Raw genomic sequence first — 20342 nt, forward strand, 5'->3', positions numbered from 1 at the left:
GTTCCTCTTCCTTCTACTATCCTATCTAACCATTACCCACGTGGTCACAGCTGCACAAGGTCCACAGCTTACCTTAATCATGGCAACAAATGGCATCACTTTCTTCATGTATTTCTTCAATTCTGGCAAATTGACTAGTTCACTAGCAATGACTTTGTTATCAGGCAATTTTCCACTGTTGGTCTAAAAAAAGAGTGGGAGAGGAATGTGAAGAAAAATATTTTAAAGATAATGTAGGATAGTAGATGTGCCTGTAAGAAACTAGCCAGACATGAAATGGTGGCCTCTACCAATCTGCTAGAGAGCAGCAGAAGGGGGTGCAGCCTCTAGCATCATGGGGAAGTGAAAGGTAAATGAATAATACAGAAAGGAGTCTCCTCTTTCCTCTAAATTCAAAGGACACATGTTTTTTTGGGTAAAGGAGAAGAGCACGTGCATCATGCTGAAATATTTAATTTTCCCTACACTAATGATACCTCTAGGATTGTAACATTAGATCTTATCTAGTGATAAAATGGTCTTATAAAAATCCTATTTGTCTTCAAACTTCTCAAAACATTTCATTAGTCATATCAAAATGAAAACTATACAACTGGGCTTCCCTGGTGGCGCAGTGGTTGAGAGTCTGCCTGCCAATGCAGGGGACACGGGTTCGAGCCCTGGTCTGGGAAGATCCCACATGCCGCGGAGCAACTAGGCCCGTGAGCCACAACTACTGAGCCTGCGCGTCTGGAGCCTGTGCTCCGCAACAAGAGAGGCCGCGACAGTGAGAGGCCCGCGCACCGCGATGAAGAGTGGCCCCCGCTCGCCGCAACTACAGAAAGCCTGCGCACAGAAACGAAGACCCAAAGCAGCCAAAAATAAACAAACAAATAAATAAATAGATAAATAAATAAAGTGGATAATAAGGTTGTTTAAAAAAAAAAAAACTACACAACTATCATATAAGATGTATTATAATGTCTGCTTTTGAACACTCTGCCTTATAAACTGTTACCACAAATGTGAAAAAAGAATCTCTAGCTATCAACCTGTTAAAAATAATATAATTTCTATCTACCAAAAATAAATATCTATATCATAAGCACTAATATGCACACAGTCCCAAATGAGCTGCCTGAATTTAAATTCACTCCTGCAAACATCAATAGAGGAGAAATAAAGTAAGCGGCCTTTCCAGACTTTTGGGTGACCTATTTTCTCCTTATTGTAAAAGAATCGCACCAAAGCCAAGGGTTGGGAATAAATCTAAAAGAAAAGTAACATACAGTAAGATTTCCAATAATCTATTTACTTTCAATTCTACCCTTTACTAGAGTACACAGGAAAAAATATTTTCTCCACTTGCCAATACGTTGCTTTGAAATACATAAGAAAAAGGAGAGGGTGGGACATACTCTTTTCTCCTTATGTCACCAAAAAGGTGCCATATTGAACATAAGAACATTCTTCTTGATTATAAACTGACATTCTTTTAGTGCTTTTGGATGAAAACAAATGAAAATTTTAAAGGAAGCTGGTCATTCCAAATAATGCCAATAGATGATGTTGATTTCAAACTATGTAATCTAGTCAATAAATATAACTAAAAATATAACTTCTAAAAGAACAGTGGTGATTAATTTTTTAATATCTGGGACATTACATACCATATTCGGTTCTTCTGCTTCCTTGAAAATGCTGGTATGAATATATACGCCACTGAGGCAAAATTTCATTTTTCTAACTACCAAAGTAGCTTTTACTCTTTTACTTACCATAAGTCAAAACTCTGCAAGCAGATTCTAAAAGCTACACTCCATTTCTATCAAACGCAATCAAAGGAAGAGGTAATTCTCCATAAAAACAGGTTCACATATTGTAGAACACAAAAATACTTGCTCTTCTCTTTCCATTAAATCTTACAAATATAAAAGTTCTTCTGAGTATTTCTTGGTTAACCATGAAAAGTACTGAGGCAAAATTCCAATAAAGGTCTAGAAAATCAAAGCTAAGGATTCTTCCTTTCTATTACCACTTTACGCTTTGGCCATAATCCCTGTTTGGTCTCTCTCTTTCTCTTTTTAAAGTGCGCCTTAATGGTTTCTGTCCACCAATAACTGTTGTTTATAACCTGAGCAAAAATTCTACAACATATACTTTGTTTCCATATTTTGAATGTGAAAGGAAAAAGGAAGGTGAACTTTTTTCTCTAGGAAAACCTAGAACTAAGTTTAAATATTGACTTCCCTTTAAATACAACTATCATATTTAATAGCTACTTACCTGACAATCAAAAACACAACATCAAACTCTCCATTTCTATGGGTAATTATCAAATTGGACATTTTCTTTTAAATTACTCAAGAGCCAAGCTTCAAATTTTTTCAAACATAATAATGTTAAGGCTTCATGAATGCCAGTGTTCAAGGCACAACAAATCCAAAAGGCAAACTCAGTCCTTTTGCTTCAGAATTTTAACCACACATATGAAAAAGTCCCACACCTTTTGATTACATACAACTAGATCTAGTATTTTTTTATGAAAGTTTCAGAAATGATGAAAAACAGCTTTTCCCTTGGCATCCATTTAAGAGCCACCAAGGATAACAAATGGCACTCCATGCGTAAAGGTAATTAAACAAAGCTGCCTGTCTTCCTTCCCCTAGACATTGCCAACATGCTAAAAACAAAAGCGGCATAGGCAGAACACGACACTGCTGGGGTGAGGCGAGGGGGAGTCTATTGAGAACGTCACCTCAAAGTGATGACGCAAAACTGACAAGGTGATGTGTTGCCAAGACGGATAGTTCTTTGCCACATAGATGGTGCAATGTGAAGGCTTCTGAGGGTGCTGCTTGTCAGTCTTCTACAGGGCAGAAGAAAGAAAAAAAACATTTAATCACTTTCATATACACCAAAAATGAAAGAACCCTCTCCCAGTACATAGCACTACTGCCTTTAACATTAAAAAATATGCATACAATAGAACTGTACTAGAAATGAAAATAGCCCTACATTAGCAATGAAAATAGTCCTAATGAAAGTTGTCTTTATTTTCATTACTATTAAATGTAATTTGACCACTAACTTTTAAGGAATGACGTTAAAAAAAAAAAATGACTTCACCTTCCCTTTAGCAGGTATCATATAGTTCTTGAGTCGCAGTCTAAGGTCATGTGCTACTTCCATGAGATATTGTGAGGAGCGTATCAAGCTTTCATCCACAGGACCTGCCAGAGGCCATGAAGCATTCATAACTGAGTCGGGCTTAAAAAAAAAAAAAGGTTCAGTGCAATTAGACAACACAACTATTTTATGATTCTTGGTTACAGTTTCATACCAAGGCACAGTGTGTAACTGTGTGCTCAAAGTTCAAACCTGACTACACATAACACGCTTCCACAGACCCTGATCTAATGTCCCCTAGAATCCAAGCTGTGAAGTCTGACTCTACATTCTTAATTAGCATCCATTTGTACAAGCATATTGATACCCACACACATATGCTCACTTTCAAAGAAAATTATGTAATGCTAATTTGCCTAAATTTAATCTTTGTTATATAAATTATGCATACTCTCAGTTTTTATCCTATTAATACATCCAGTACTGAAAGTATGGCTATTTGGAATATATATCATGAGCACATTCTTGCATTGTTCACACATTGAAAAATACAAAAGAGCTTGGCTAATAACGCTGGAAAGGAGTTATTAAATCAGCCAATCTGTTTATCTGTAAGCCTGGGAGAAATAAATTTATCTTCACAGTAAGAATGCTAATATAATATCCCTGAATATGCAGCCCTATATATGCCAGGAATTTTATATAAAACAAGAATATTTATGCAAGTATACACTTCTATCTTTGTTTATAAGCAGCTCATAAGTTATTTACATCTTTCTCAATATTTTCACCTTTCTAAACAAACAGCTGAGAAAACAGTATTAGTTATACATGTATTCAAATACATATTATTTGAATGTATTCAAATGTATTATAACATTTCCTAATAAGAATTGGGTGATAAACAACATGCACAAAGTCACGTTATTAAAATATATACAATAAATAAAATAAATAAATTTTTTAAAAATTAAAAAAAGGGGGGGGGCCTCCCTGGTGGCGCAGCGGTTAAGAATCTGCCTGCCAATGCAGAGGACACAGGTTTGAGCCCTGGTCTGGGAAGACCCCACATGCCACGGAGCAACTAAGCCTGTGTGCCACAACTACTGAGCCTGTGCTCTAGAGCCTGCGAGCCACAACTACTGAGCCCACGTGCCACTACTGAAGCCCGCGTGCCCAGAGCCCGTGCTCTGCAACGAGACAAGCCACCGCAATGAGAAGCCCACACACCACAACGAAGGGTAGCACCCGCTCGCCACAACTAGAGAAAGCTCACGCACAGCAACGAAGACCCAACACAGCCAAAAATAAATAAATAAAATAAATAAATTTTAAAAAATTTTTTAAATAAAATAAGATAAAATATATACACCGTGTGTGTATAAATTAAGGCATATATACCCGATGCAGCTTCAGTTTTAGTTGCTGTAATAATTATGAGATAATGAACCCAATATTATTCTTGAAATACTCATTTTCAGTCTTTCTCTCTTAAGTAACATTATTATCCCAACATTTATTTAATAAGGCCAAAACCAAAACCACCCAGAACATCTTAAATGCATAAAGCTACCTTTCCCAGGAGTGTCCAGATGTGCTCACACAAATGAGGACAGAATGGAGCCAAGAGAAGTGTCTGAACTTCAATAAACCGGAAGACGAGGTCTCGGTGCATCCCTTCTATGGCCAATTCACGGTACTTATCTTTCGCAGCCTACAAAATTTGGAATTATTTACCATTTCTCTCCCCCACTTCTTTAAAATAAAATTATAGGAAAAAAAACTCAGTATCTCTATTTTAATGCATTTTTAAGTATTTAGTCTTTTAAAATTCCATAATAAACTTTAGTAAAGGTTTTACTTTATTTTTAACAACCTGAAAATAAATGTATATCAATCCTTAGGTTAAAAACAATAAATTGTTTAAATTTATACATCTTTGATAATCTTTGCTATTAAGCATTTCTTTTTAAGCATTTCTTAGCCATTTAGGATTCTTTTGGGGGCATTGTTTGTTCATGTCCTTTGGTCATTGTTCTTTGGACCATTAGTATTTTTTTGATGGGCTTGTCAAAATACTGAAATACAGACTGCAAATAATTTTCCAATTAACTGTGTATTTTTAAGATGATTTCAGTTATGATTTTCTTATCTATGTTGGCAAATTCATCAGAATTTTTTTGGTTATTCCTTTCTTTTGTTTTTATGATTAGGAAATCTTTTTTCAATTCTAAAATCAAATAAATGTTCACTTAGCCCTGTTTTTCAGAAAAAAAAAAAATGTAAATCAATCCTAACAAAAGGATAATGCAGTTTTATACTGATTCTCAAGAAAAATATCTGAAAAAGACATTTTGCAATGGACATAAAAGATGAACAATTTAAACTGTGTACTAAGGGTGAATGCTGAGTAGCATGTATTAATAGCATCAAAAAGGCTGTAAATATGACACACTGCTATGCTCAGCACTTATCCTTATTTAATCACATCTCTGAAAACCAAGTTACATAAATCCCAATGTTATTTTACAAAACTGACTGAGGAAAGCTACATTTTTACTTTAAGCACTTGAACTGCCAAACCTGAGGATATGCTGACACCTTGTGGAAAACCTCAGAAACTGTTTGCTTTCAAACTAATGGCAATTAGTTACAATTATGCCTTTGTTTTTTATCAACTTTAAAATGTTTTCCTGGAAAACCTGACTAATTTTTAGATTTAACCTCTTTATTAACCCACAGCTCAACTAAGAATAGAATTACTTATATTAAAGAGACATAATAGAAAAAGTACCCAAGAAAACTATATAAAGTCACAATTTATTGAATATTTTACAAATTTTCAGTCTCCACTTAAGATGAGTTATAATGCTACAGCAGGAGGGGAAAAAAGAAGAAATACATCATATTCACACTGACATATTTTATAGCTACTAAAAGAATAGCCTACCTGAAACTCAAAAAACCCTGTTTTCAAAGCTTCTTTAAACATCATCTTTTCATAGTTTTGATCTGTTTTTATAATGCCTGCATTCATTTCACTATTGAATAGGAAAAAAAAGGTAATTGAGTTTAAAGGCAAGTACATATATATAGGTATAAAAAACTTCCACACATACTAATAAACATTAAAATGAGAACAATGCATGAAACATTTAAGACTGCTCAACTACAAAACCATCTTTGTGTTCCTCAAAACTGACTATTGCAGCCTCCCACTGTCTATCCACTCTTGAGTATTGTCGTAACACTACTTAGGGCTCCTGTTTATGACAACACAGTTAACCACATGCTTGTTTAAAAATTCTTTGATGGTCACCCTGACACCAAAACCAGACAAAGATACTACAAAAAAAGAAAATTACAGACCAATATCACTGATGAATATAGATGCAAAAATCCTCAACAAAATACTAGAAAGCCAAATCCAACTACACCTCAAAAGGATCATACACTATGACCATGTGGGATTTTTCCCAGGGATACAAGGATTCTTCAATATACGTAAATCAATCAATGTGACAAACCATATTCACAAATTGAAGAATAAACACCATATGATCATCTCAATAGATGCAGAAAAAGCTTTTGACAAAATTCAACACCCATTTATGATAAAAACTCTCCAGAAAGTGGGCATAGAGGGAACCTACCTCAACATAATAAAGGCCATATATGACAAACCCACAGCAAACATCATTCTCAATGGTGAAAAACTGAAAGCATTTCCTCTAAGATCAGGAACGAGACAAGGATGTCCACTCTCACCACTAGTATTCAACATAGTTTTGGAAGTCCTAGCCACGGCAATCAGAGAAGAAAAAGAAATAAAAGGAATACAAATTGGAAAAGGAGAAGTAAAACTGTCACTGTTTGCAGATGACATGATACTATACATAGAGAATCCTAAAGATGCCACCAGAAAACTACTAGAGCTAATTAATGAATTTGGTAAAGTAGCAGGATACAAAATTACTGCACAGAAACCCCTTGCATTCCTATATACTAATGATGAAAAATGTGAAAGTGAAATTAAGGAAACACTCCCATTTACCATTGCAACAAAAAGAATAAAATACCTAGGAATAAACCTACCTAAGGAGACAAAAGACCTCTATGCAGAAAACTATAAGACACTGATGAAAGAAATTAAAGATGATACCAACAGATGGAGAGATATACCATGTTCTTGGATTGGAAGAATCAATATTGTGAAAATGACTATACTACCCAAAGCAATCTACAGATGCAATGCAATCCCTATCAAATTACCAATGGCATTTTTTATGGAACTAGAACAAATCATCTTAAAATTTGTATGGAGACACAAAAGACCCCGAATAGCAAAAGCAGTCTTGAGGGGAAAAAACGGAGCGGGAGGAATCAGACTCCCTGACTTCAGACTATACTACAAAGCTACAGTAATCAAGACAATATGGTACTGGCACAAAAACAGAAACATAGATCAATGGAACAAGATAGAAAGCCCAGAGATAAACCCACGCACCTATGGTCAACTAATCTATGACAAAGGAGTCAAAGATATACAATGGAGAAAAGACAGTCTCTTCAATAAGTGGTGCTGGGAAAACTGGACAGCTACATGTAAAAGAATGAAATTAGAACACTCCCTAACACCATACACAAAAATAAACTCAAAATGGATTTGAGACCTAAATGTAAGACCGGACACTATAAAACTCTTAGAGGAAAACATAGGAAGAACACTCTTTGACATAAATCACAGTAAGATCTTTTTTGATCCACCTCCTAGAGTAATGGAAATAAAAACAAAAATAAACAAATGGGACCTAATGAAACTTAAAAGCTGTTGCACAGCAAAGGAAACCATAAACAAGACAAAAAGACAACCCTCAGAATGGGAGAAAATATTTACAAACGAATCAAAGGACAAAGGATTAATCTCCAAAATATATAAACAGCTCATGCAGCTCAATATTAAAAAAAAAAACAACCCAATCCAAAAATGGGCCGAAGACCTAAACAGACATTTCTCCAAAGAAGACATACAGATGGCCAAGAAGCACATGAAAAGCTGCTCAACATCACTAATGATTAGAGAAATGCAAATCAAAACTACAATGAGGTATCACCTCACACCAGTTAGAATGGGCATCATCAGAAAATCTACAAACAACAAATGCTGGAGAGGGTGTGGAGAAAAGGGAACCCTCTTGCACTGTTGGTGGGAATGTTAAATTGATACAGCCACTATGGAGAACAGTATGGAGGTTCCTTAAAAAACTAAAAATAGAATTACCATATGATCCAGCAATCCCACTACTGGGCATATACCCAGAGAAAACCATAATTCAAAAAGATACATGCACCCCAATGTTCACTGCAGCACTATTTACAATAGCCAGGTCACGGAAGCAACCTAAATGCCCATCGACAGACGAATGGATAAAGAAGTTGTGGTACATATATACAATGGAATATTACTCAGCCATAAAAAGGAACGAAATTGGGTCATTTGTTGAGACGTGAATGGATCTAGAGACTGTCATACAGAGTGAAGTTAAGTCAGAAAGAGAAAAACAAACATTGTACATTAACACATATATGTGGAACCTAGAAAAATGGTACATATGAACCGGTTTGCAGGGCAGAAGTTGAGACACAGATGTAGAGAACAAACATATGGACAGCAAGGGGGGGAAAGCCGCGGGGTGGTGGGGATGGTGGTGTGATGAATTGGGCGATTGGGACTGACATGTATACACTGATGTGTATAAAATTGATGACTAATAAGAACCTGCTGTATAAAAAAATAAGTAAAATTAAATTCAAAAATTTAAAAAACAAACAAAAAAATTCCTTGATGGAAACTTTATTAAGCCCAAAATGCAATATGAAAATAGCTTTACTAAGGCTGTAGTCAGGTTTAATTGTTGCATTTTAAACAACTGACATTGGATTAAAAAAATATTCCTTATGCTGTCTCAGGCCCTTCATAATTTGGCCTAATATGGCCCCAACTTGTTTGATCTCCTACTTCTGCCCTCCACATACTGTACACTTCAAATAAATACCATACTCTTTCCATGGCTTTCTCCTCTCCCTCAAAAATTAGGTTTATTTTTCAAGAAACCCAGAACTCACATGCTATCTCCTCTAATTTCCCTCTATCCCTACTATTGCACTTATAATTGGTTGGGTAAGTGTTTTTCTCTCCTGCTAGACTACAATGAAGGATCAAGTCTTACTCATCTTTGTAATACCAGTGCTTAGGATGTTCCTGATACAAAGAGACTGATAAATGTTTTTTGAAGGAAAAAAGAAGAAAAAAGACAATTCTTTTCCTTTAACCTACTTTTCCTTTAACCATTCCACCCTCCTCTAATGCAAGACAGCATGGTAAAATGGTCATGAGAATGGGCTTTGGAGACAGAAACAAATTCATATCCCAAGTTTGAAATTACCAGCTTTGAGACATTTAATGAAATACTTTATTTTTCTAAGCTTCAATTTCTTTAACTATAAAATAGAGCTAATAATATCTTTAACATATAAAATTGCTAGAAGGCTAAAATCAGATAATGGATGCAAAGTAATTAGCATAGTACCTGGCACAAGTAAGCTTTCAGTGAATAGTAGTTATTATTAACTTCTAATTTATTTAATGAGGAAAAAAAAAGAAAACTTAAAAATACACCAGGACTAAGCAACTCTAAAGTACAAAGTGGTTGGGGTCCATAGATTACCTGGCGAAAACTCTATCATTGAAGGTGCTGGCAGGACCACTTCTTAGGCTATCCCAGTTGGCAACCATTTCTTTCACCCATTCCACCCAAGTGTACAGACGGAGAATACCTGCATCTGCCATGGTTTCCACAAAGTTAGCATCTTCAACAGTGTCACCAGCATCAGCAAGAGCCAAGCGCATTCCTGGAAGAAGAAAAACTCAATCGATGATTTAAAAATGTGGTTACTGCATATCAACTACGTATCCAGTTGAGTACACTGCCAAGCCTACATACAAATTAAGAAATAACAAATGCTTTAAAGGACTACATATATCAACAGCAAAAATAAAGATCACCAAAAGTAGAATCCATAATGATGTTGCTAAAATATTTGAATTTTCTGTATTGATTTGCATACACTTAGCATCAATATGTGTTTCTTCTCAGGCATGTTGAGTTAATGAGATAAAGTGATCTTTAATGAGGCAGAGGGAAAAAATGATAAACTGGGGAAAGATATCCCTATCAACATCTCAGCCTCATTTACAGGTAGCAAAATATTACTATATTTTAATGCATTAAAAACACACAGAAGTGCCTTATGTGCACAAATACAGATTTTCTTAGTCCTAAAAGCAGATTCTTCCAACTTTCCTACTAACGAAATACAACTTTTCAACCAAAATCTTCCATTCTAAAATACTGAAAAAATCATCAATAAGAGTCTAAATAAATTACAGGACATCCTTGCAATGGAAGACTATATTGCTGTAAAAGAGTGAGGTAACTCTTGTGTATCAACATGAAGTGATCTCAAATATGAACTAAGTGAAGAAGGCAAATTTCAAAACAGTATGTAGGGTATATGCTACCATCTGCGCCTTAAAGGAGGAGATGAGAATATGTAACATCAAGTTATGTATGCATTAAACATCTTTTACAATACACAAGAAGCTGAACACATTTTTTTTTTTTTTTCTGAACACATTTTTTAATTTTTTATATTGAAATAATTTTACAGTTACAGAAAAGATGCCAAAGATGAGAATAAACATATACCATTTACCGGACTCTCTTAATGTTAACAACTTACATAACCACAGTTTCAAAAGCAGGAAGTTAACATTAGTATGATACTATTAACTGAACTACAGACTTTATTCAAATTTCACCAGTGCGTCCTCTAATATCCTTCTCTGTTCTAGGATCCAATCCAGAATCCCACCTTGCAATTGACTGTTGTATCTCCTTGGTCTCTTCAAATCTGTGACAGTTTCTCAGTCTGTCCTGGACCTTGACTTCTGATGAACAGTAGTCAGGTATTTAATAGAATTTCTCCCAACTTGGGTTTGTCTGATGTTTTCTCATGATTAAACTGATGTTATGAACCTCTGACAAGAATATCACAAAAGTGATGCTGTGTGTCTTTCTCAGTGCATCATTATCAGGGAGGTAGGTAATATTGATATGACTTATTACTACTATTGCAAACCTTCCTCACTTGGTCAGGTAGACTGTCTGCCAAGTTTCTCCACTGTAAAGTTACTTTTTTTCCCTTTGTGATTAAGAAATATCTTGGGAGAGATACTCTGAGAATATGCAAATAATCTTTTTTTTTTTTTTAACTTTCACCCATTGATTTTGGCAACCACTGATGGATCTTGTCTGTGACAATATTACTATGATGTTTGTCTAACGGTGATTTTATATTTCACTCAATCCTTCTACTTTACTACTTGGAATTCTTCTGAAAGGAAGAACAGTCCCTACTCTCCCACTTATTTATTTATTCAATTATTACTATACATTCATATGGATTCATAAATATTTAATTTATTCATTGGGTTATAATTCAATACTATCATTATTTACTTTGTTTCCTAAATTGCTCTAGCGTGGGCAATTGGAAGCCCCGTCAGGTTGGCTCCTGTGCCCTTTCAAACTGTCCCCATCCTTTTTGAAACATTTCCTTACTTTCTGGCATCATAAAATGTTCCATGCTCATCTTGTATTTTCCCTACTCCAGCCCTCAAATCAACCCTTCTCCTAGGAACCCTAGTTCCTTTTATTGGAGAATGGTATTTAGAAACCAAGATCTGAATGCCAGGTGTTTCACTGTCCATGGGCTCTCTCAGCAGAAAGAACTAGGAAAATAAATGCATGTATACTAACCCACACATAAATCTATGTTTATTTTTATATCTGTCTGTATGTAAAATAAAACCCGTGAGTTCATACTGATGTTGCCAATTCCAATCCAACACCACAGGGTTCATTCTAGCATTTCCTCTTGACCTATTTATAGCTTCTGACAATGAGCTCTCATCTATAATGTATTTACTTGTTAAATCCCAGTAAACCCATAAAAGTTTCAGAATTGCTAATCTACACCTCTTTAAAAAAAAAAATAACTACAGGATTTGTGTACAGTTCTTTTTGCCTTACTGCGTTCAGTCAAAATACTGTTTTTCTAAGTAACTTAGGTTAGTTCTTCCCCATCCCCTTCAGTGCAGTCTCAAACTATGGTAGCCATGATCAGCAAATGATCAGCCATGATGACCAAAGACTGGGTTACATAAGAAATGACTGGTTCTTTCAGGTTAGACAGTGCATTTCTTCTCTTGACAAAGTAACAGTTAAATGGAATAGTAATGAGGCCAGGGAAAACATATTTTTTGAAGAAATGAATGCTCCTAGGTTCAAGTCACTTATATGTATACCAAATATGGAGGAAATACTTTGAAAAAGCTTCCTACATACTTAACATCTCTACAAACCAACTCTTTTTTTTTTCTTTAATATTTTTTTTTTTTGATGTGGACCATTTTTAAAGTCTTTATTGAATTTGTTACAACATTGCTTCTCTTCTATGTTTTGGTTTTTTGGCCGCAAGGCATGTGGGATCTTAGCTCCCCGACCAGGGATCGAACCCGCACCCCCTGCATTGGAAGGCGAAGTCCTAACCACTGGACCGCCAGGGAAGTCCCCCTACAAACCAACTCTTTAATCTTAGAAGTAGCATGAAATTAGGAACAAACCAGGTAGCACTTACAGTGAGTTTCCTTTGAAAGAAGACTGTAATAATCTTAGCTTAAATTTGTTCCTAAACAGATGAGATCAGCAATTCTTATGTTTTAAAAATTACATTCCTGTACACAAAGAAAATATGAGTATTTTAAAGTATTGGTAAAAGTGAAAGAGAAAAGCAATGAAACTGAAACAACAATGCTAACTTGCCTTCTGTAATCTGAGGAGAACTGGACACTATGCAACAGCAATAACAAAAAAGCATACTCACCATCGGCTGAGTATTTGTCAAGAGCTTGGGTCAAAGTGAGGAAGTTGCCTGTGGATTTTGACATCTGAAAGAGAAAGTCAATGATCAGGCATTAGTAAGAGTATATATAAATAAAATAAACCAAATCAGCCACATCAAATTAAATGGGTTGGCCACAATCAGATAAAACCCAAAAGGATCAGAAACATGGAAAGGAAAAGATACCTTATACTAACTTTACAGAGGAGAAAACTGAAGTGACTTGTCTGAGTCACTAATCTAGTCAGTGACAAAGCCAGGACAGCATCTCCAGTCTGATACTCAGTCCACGGCTCTTTCCATTAACCAATACTGTCCCTTGGGAATTGGTTTAGACACATGGATGATTCCACTATAACTCTGGAACACTTCAGCTGGTCATAAAGAAGAGCTTTACAGCAATTAGGGTCATTCAGAAATGAATGGACAAGCTCATGAGGTCAAAATTAGGGTTTTAGGGAACCTCCTGTCATTAGGGTCACAACTGGCTACTCAAGTTGTGCTCTGCCTGAAGGCAGCACAACTAAGGAGGAATTGTGCCCAGCCTAGCAATCTTTATTATTTAAAAAATGTTTATGTTTTTGTAACTTTGCTGATACCAAAGAAAGGTGGTCATTCTATCAATTTTCAACTATATGGCAGTAAAATATTTTGTTCTAATAAAATGAGTATAATGTACGTATAGCACAACAATGTGGAGACCAAAGGAAATGTCATGTTATAACAGGATTCATATTTATATACTCACATATACATACACACATATATACACATACATATATATAAATATATATACGGTTCACTTTGACCTACAAAGAACAAATGAGTTTGATAATCAAAAGTCCTTGTTGATTTAACAAAATCTATAAAATAGCTATTTTTCAGCCTAATGTACAGATTACCTTATATGAACTTTTTTATTCCCTTTCAATATTAGGACACTGGTAAAAAATAACATCTCATTTTGCAATTCATATCACCTGCTATGTTTAAATCTGTAACTATTTTCATTATGACATACCTATAGCAATGAATATTCTCTTACCATTAATATTCCAACAGATGTAGCAAGATTCACCGGTTGGAACAAGTCCAACTTGTTACAATTGTTATTAATGAGAAATAAATAATATTGTAACAATTTTTTTTTGTTTAGTTGAGGAAGGGTGCCCCTTTCTAATGTACACAAAAGCATCATAGGGGCAAACAAGGGCTTGTCAAGAGGTTGGCATAACTCCTGTTGAGGATATTGAATAATTAGGTGAAGTCTTATGTAGCATAAAAAAATCATATATTGAATATATTAGTAGTGGTAACGAAAAGGGGAAGTTGCAGTAGTATGGGGAGAGAGATACCATCTGGAAAGAAGCATTAAATGACATTTAAAAATCCTATAAACTCCAAAATTCTATTATTCTAATTTAGTGGCCGGACACAGTATAAAGCAAAAACCACCAAATTATATTTTCTCAACTTAATGAGAAAGATATTGTCGGGTCACAATGCTAGGATCTTTACATTTCCTGTCCCTTTCTCTCTCTCCTCCCGTAATAATTTGTGTCACCCTTTGCCACTCTAATACAAATGTTATAATAGGGAAGTTTTCCCCATCCCACCTCTCAATTAATACTATCTACTCCACTCACTCAATTTTAAAGATAAACTTCTCATTTACGCTGGTAGTCCTAAACATTTTAAATGGAAGATATTTAACTCTCTGATTTTCACATTCTTTATTTCTTTAAAAAGTACAACATCCTAAATCTGAAAAACTTTTCTGCAGCATTTTAACCTTTCAAGAGGCAATGAGCCTTACCTTCTCAGAGTTGAGGAGGAGATGTCCATTTGCTCTCACAGCTACAGGCCACTTATCACTTGACAGGAAAATGTTTAAAGATAGAAAATAAAGCTTAAGATTATGGTTTAGCCTTAAAATTTTGAGGTAAATGCTAAAAGATTCATAAAAGATTGCTAAGGCAAATGTGCAGGGATATTAATTGAGTCCTGTTCATAACAGGAAACCAGTGAAAACAAGGAAAGTATCCATTAGTAAAGGACTGGTTATATTGATATAAACTATGGTACAGGAATACAATGAAATACTATGTAACTATTTTTAAAATACAGGCAGGGCTATATATATATAAATAAAAAGATCTTAGAAATATACTATTACAAGGAAAAAACAAGAGACAGAATAGTGTCTATAATGTGCATCTTTGTATAAATTAAAAAATAAACAAGTACAGATATCTGCTGCTGGTATATGCATACATACATTTTCCAGAAGAAATCACAAGAAAGCAGTAGCAGTGATGAGCTTTGGGAAATAGACTAATATAGGGAAAAGGGTGAAAGTTCACTTTTAACTTTGTACCTTTATAAGCTGTCTGAATTTTCAAACTATGTACATACCATTCATTCATTCTAACAATGAGATCATGTAGGGGGTAATGTTAAGAGCAAGAGTTCTGGAGCCAGACTGCTGGGTTCTGCATCCTGGTTCTGCCATTGCTGGGTAACTCCGGGTGAGTTATTTTGAGCTCTCTATGCCTCACAAAGGATAACGAGGATATTACAGACCTTCCTCGAAAAGTTGTAGTGAAAATTACACGAGTTACTAAAAGTGATTAGAAGAGTGTCTGACAAAAGCACTTGAAGCTACTACTTATCTGTAATTTTTAAAACCCTAATACATGTCCAAAACTTGATGCAAGGGGATAAATATTCAACTATGTTACTAACAAGTACTTCAGAGACACCTGATATCTCCAAAAACACATTTTAACCAATAGAGAAAAATAATTGGATGACAAGAACCACATCATATTTATTTTATTCCTCTTCTTCAAAATCTCCCTTTTATTCTTGAGAAAGAAAATGTAATCTCATTCTAAATGCAATCTCATCCTAAATACAAAAAGTCCCATGAGATTGCTTTTACAAAATAAAATTTGAACAGTGGAAGGGGTTTGTTTCTTCAGCTACTTGAGGACAGGAGGGAAAGGCAAAGAGACATGTCTGGATCAAGAGGGAAGATGATAGAAGGATTACTCTTGAGCACATGGTATTAAAAAATGCATCTTTGACCCAGATTCTAGTCAGAACATCACTACTTAATGCTGGAACCTTGGGGCTCTCAGCTCTAAAGGGATGTTTTCTTCCCATTCTAATGTCCTAGGCTCTGTCTGAAATCGCCTTTATTCCAGCATCTAACAGGTCAAATGAGTCATGTAACAGGTCAAGGGAATTACTGACAGAGTACCTGACATGTGACATGCCTTGGTGGTCCAAGATAGGTACGAAGATTTCTGGATATAACAGATAGGAGAAGGTGTGCTTTCTCTTTCAGTACATTTAATATAAGAAAAAGAATGTAGCTGTTAAATCAAACTATACCCCCCACAATAACATCTATATAGAAGCCACAAGGCACCCTTGTCAATAATCAATAAATTTAGTCCACATCTTTTTTAGCACTCACCTTTCTTCTGGCCACATAGCCACATGATTATAAAGGAAATATGAAAGATGATTTGGAATAAGATCCTTGCCAGAGGCTCGAAGATCCACAGGATACCAGAACTCAAATTCCTGCTTTAACTGATCTAATTTTTCCTTTAGGATCTGAGTCTTAGGAAATGGAGCCTCCTTGAAGAAAACATAATCCCAAACTTCCTTGGTCATCTGCTGTGGTCTGTATTAAAATAAAAGAAACGAACAAACATCAACAACAAAATATATATATAATTTCTTTGAAAGAATCAGCATTCTAATCCAACCGTGAAGTAGAAATCACTTTCTTAATGTTTTACAGTAACAAATGAGGACAACAGACTCCCATAAGAATGAAGAATGGATAACAGAGAAGGGGCTATTTATTACTTTCTCAGTTCAATGCAAAAAAAGCAAAAACATCATGACAAAACTCCACTAAATGAATTCTTATAAAAACTAATTATCAGAAAGAATTTTCTGGCTTCCCAGGTGGCGCAGTGGTTAAGAGTCCGCCTGCCAAAGCAGGGGACACGGGTTTGAGCCCTGGTCCGGGAAGATCCCACATGCCGCGGAACAACTAAGCCCGTGAGCCACAACTACTGAGCCTGTGCTCTAGAGCCTGCGAGCCACAACTACTGAGCCCGCGCGCCTAGAGCCCGTGCTCCACAACAAGAGAAGCCACCGCAATGAGAAGCCTGCGCACCGCAACCAAGAGTAGCCCCCACTCGCTGCAACGAGAGAAAGCCCGCGTGCAGCAACAAAGACCCAACACGGCCAAAAATAAATAAAAATAAAATAAGTTAAAAAAATAATAATAAAGAATTTTCAATACATAAATCAAAAGATCACCTCATGCTAACAAATTACATTCCTTCCCCTTATCCATTTACCAACCTGATGCCCAGTGGAGACTCTGCCTGTCCACGCAAGTTACCTCCCTGCAACAGATGTGCAACTGTGTAAAATGCCATGTAAATAGTGGAGTCAGAGAGTGATTCAATCAGCCACTGCTCATCCCACGGCAGACGAGTACCTGCAAGATAAAAAGAAGATAATTAATGCATGAGGAACCTAAGAGACACTTCATCTACAAAATTCACATGTTTAATAGCACTGACAAAGCTACTTATTTAGGTTCTTAAATTTACTTGAATAATTAATATAAATAAACGAGTAAATAAAAAAACAAAATGGTTGAAGCTCTAGAAACTTTGTATTAAAAAAACTGCATCATAAAAGCTATATGGGCATTAGATACTTCTACCACCAGGTAGATGGTAGGGGACCACATCCTAGTTTCCTTCACCCTCTAACCAAAACCTCTCACTTCCAATTCAGAAACACACTGGAAGAGAAGAAAAAATGGTGAAGTGTTAATTTGCTGTGTAACTGGCAAAGTCATTCAAACAGAAAAATTTGAAGTTTCCTTACCTAAGCCGTAAGTTCTTGAGCAAGCATGCTCTTGCAGCCAATCTAAGGTAGCTTCAAAATTCCTCCTGGTCTCCTCACAGAACCTAGAGAGAGCAGAAGATAAAGTGTCTCTCTTCAGCTTCATTGTCTTCCCTGTTTCTCATCTCCTTCCCTATCACTTTCTCCCATCTTACGTTTCCAGGTTCTTCAAGCACTGGGATGTCTGTTTTTTCCAGTTCTCTTCTCCATAATCCAAGTACCTGGGAGTGGACGAATTGATTAACAAAAAAAAAGTCAAGGATAAGCAAAGTAACAGGAGGAAATTTCTTCTTGCTATAAGAAAAACTAACCACTGGTCACACAGGGCCACGACGCATTCATCTGAAGACCTGGACATAACTTGTTTCTCTGGTTCCATGTAAATATATGCATCTCCCTAAACGAAAGTAAATAAAAATATATCAGGTATTATGTCAAGGCAATCTCTATTCCTCAAGGAAAAGAAAAGTAACTTTTTAGGAAAAAAAATGCTCTACCACCAATAACCAAAACCCCAGGTTTTCATTATGTCTTCCCTCTTCCCAGGGTAGAAGTTATCTGCTTTTCTTTCTGTATAACACATGCTTCTGAAAAGGTATGCATCTTCATCAAATGGATCACCTTCTCTAGGTATAGCTTATTCCTTTTCAGAGTGAAAGATGTTTAACAGTTTCTAATGCTATGGTTTGAAGGTTAGGCTGCCCATGGCAGCCTTTTATTCTTGTTATAATAAAAATATAAAGAAAATAGATGCATGGAACCACTGCCTTTAAAAAAAAGAGATGCACAAAAATTAAACATGGAAAATACTTTTACTAAAGATTTATAGCATCATGAAAAATTCCCACTAGAAAACTGGCCGTAAATTTTATTTTTAGAAAAAAATACAAATATCTCTTAATGTATTATAATCCCAAACTTATTAGGCTAATTTTTTAAAATAAAATTCAGCATTATTATTCAAAGAATGATTCATTGCTCTGTGTTCTTAATGCAAGTTCTTCACACTGAACTTAAATAGGTAGGACTTTGGTTTAAAGACGGTAAATTAAAAACAGACATTTAATTAACTCTGCTCCCTCTCAAAATTCTAACAAAATAACAACAAAGAGGCTTTTTTTGTTTTAATGGTATGAAGCTACAAAGACAACAAGAATGGGAGAAGAAATAATATCAACCAAACTTTGGAAACTAAAAAGCAGAATGAGTGACAATTGTATTAGCAGATCAAAGGAAGCTAGCTGAATCCTAAGCCCACAGAAGAGAAGGCTGAAAAGCAATTCAGTTTGCATTACAGAACCTCCAAAAAGACTCAGGATTTGTGGCACAAGATAGTTCTGGAAGAGAAGGTAACATGAGACTGGAAACAGGGGGACTAACTGAAGTCTTTTCAAGAAGTTAGAACCCCAGATATCCTAATCCCACACCATGCAGACAGGCAACTGCCCCTTCATATGCCAGCAGAACAGTGAAGGTTTACTCTCTGGAGAGGATAGAAGAGAGTCAACCAGAGGACGAAGTTGAGGGTATGGGTATCATAGTGAAAAAGAGGGATTAAGTGAAAGTCAGCACATTGGGTGTTGGAACCCAACCTAGTAATCTTCTGCCGTTTAGCTCCCAGAATGCTCAGTTACCTTAGACCCTTTAAACCGGAAACTGAAGAATCTTCTGAGGGGAATCTAACAAACCAAGAAGCCCTAATTAACATCAAGGCTAACATCAGGGTTTCCCTAAGGTCCAAATGGACCTGCCAGATCTCTCCCAGTGAAGCCCAGAGACAAGCCCTATCCATATCCAAAAAGGTTCCAATCATCTTTTTGTACCCACTCTTAAATATCATTAGTCTTCCTCAGATTAATAAGAGATTAAAATTTCATATCCCTGAAACAAGAATAGCAGCATCCTATAAAAAAAGGATCAGATAACAAGAATAAGCTCTTAAACTGGCTCTGAGTTGGTAAATGCTGACGCTGGGTAAGAGGTACACAAGAATTCATTATACTACTCCACTTTTTTATAAATTTGAAATTTTCCACACAACGAAAAAAATTTTAATGAATTCTTAGAAACATTTATACACACACGCACAAGCACACAAGTAGCAGATATAAAAAACACAGTAAACAAATGAACAAAAACTCATAGGAAGAAAAAGTTGAGGGACTCCTCCAGATAGAAGAGCAAAAGAACTTTCAGAGTCTAAGAGATCCAATATCTGAATAATAAGAATTCAGAAAGCAAAAATAAAGAATGGGAAGGGA

General features: G+C 35.7%; 1 protein-coding gene across 1 annotated transcript in view; it reads right to left on the reverse strand.

Moving 5' to 3' along the window:
• LARS1 (leucyl-tRNA synthetase 1) overlaps positions 1 to 20342 on the reverse strand; it is a 70793-nt gene that overhangs the window by 11482 nt on the left and 38969 nt on the right. The window contains exons 16-28 of the mRNA XM_061189793.1: positions 18393 to 18478; positions 18237 to 18302; positions 18064 to 18146; positions 17527 to 17665; positions 16619 to 16831; positions 14951 to 15008; positions 13117 to 13180; positions 9837 to 10020; positions 6059 to 6149; positions 4682 to 4822; positions 3109 to 3249; positions 2738 to 2848; positions 73 to 183 (exon numbers count right to left, since the gene is read on the reverse strand). Of these exons, the coding sequence (XP_061045776.1) occupies positions 73 to 183; positions 2738 to 2848; positions 3109 to 3249; positions 4682 to 4822; positions 6059 to 6149; positions 9837 to 10020; positions 13117 to 13180; positions 14951 to 15008; positions 16619 to 16831; positions 17527 to 17665; positions 18064 to 18146; positions 18237 to 18302; positions 18393 to 18478 (1488 nt within the window). The remainder of the gene's footprint in view (positions 1 to 72; positions 184 to 2737; positions 2849 to 3108; positions 3250 to 4681; positions 4823 to 6058; positions 6150 to 9836; positions 10021 to 13116; positions 13181 to 14950; positions 15009 to 16618; positions 16832 to 17526; positions 17666 to 18063; positions 18147 to 18236; positions 18303 to 18392; positions 18479 to 20342) is intronic.

Source organism: Eubalaena glacialis, chromosome 4 (genome assembly GCF_028564815.1).
Source record: "Eubalaena glacialis isolate mEubGla1 chromosome 4, mEubGla1.1.hap2.+ XY, whole genome shotgun sequence".
Classification (NCBI taxonomy): domain Eukaryota; kingdom Metazoa; phylum Chordata; class Mammalia; order Artiodactyla; family Balaenidae; genus Eubalaena; species Eubalaena glacialis.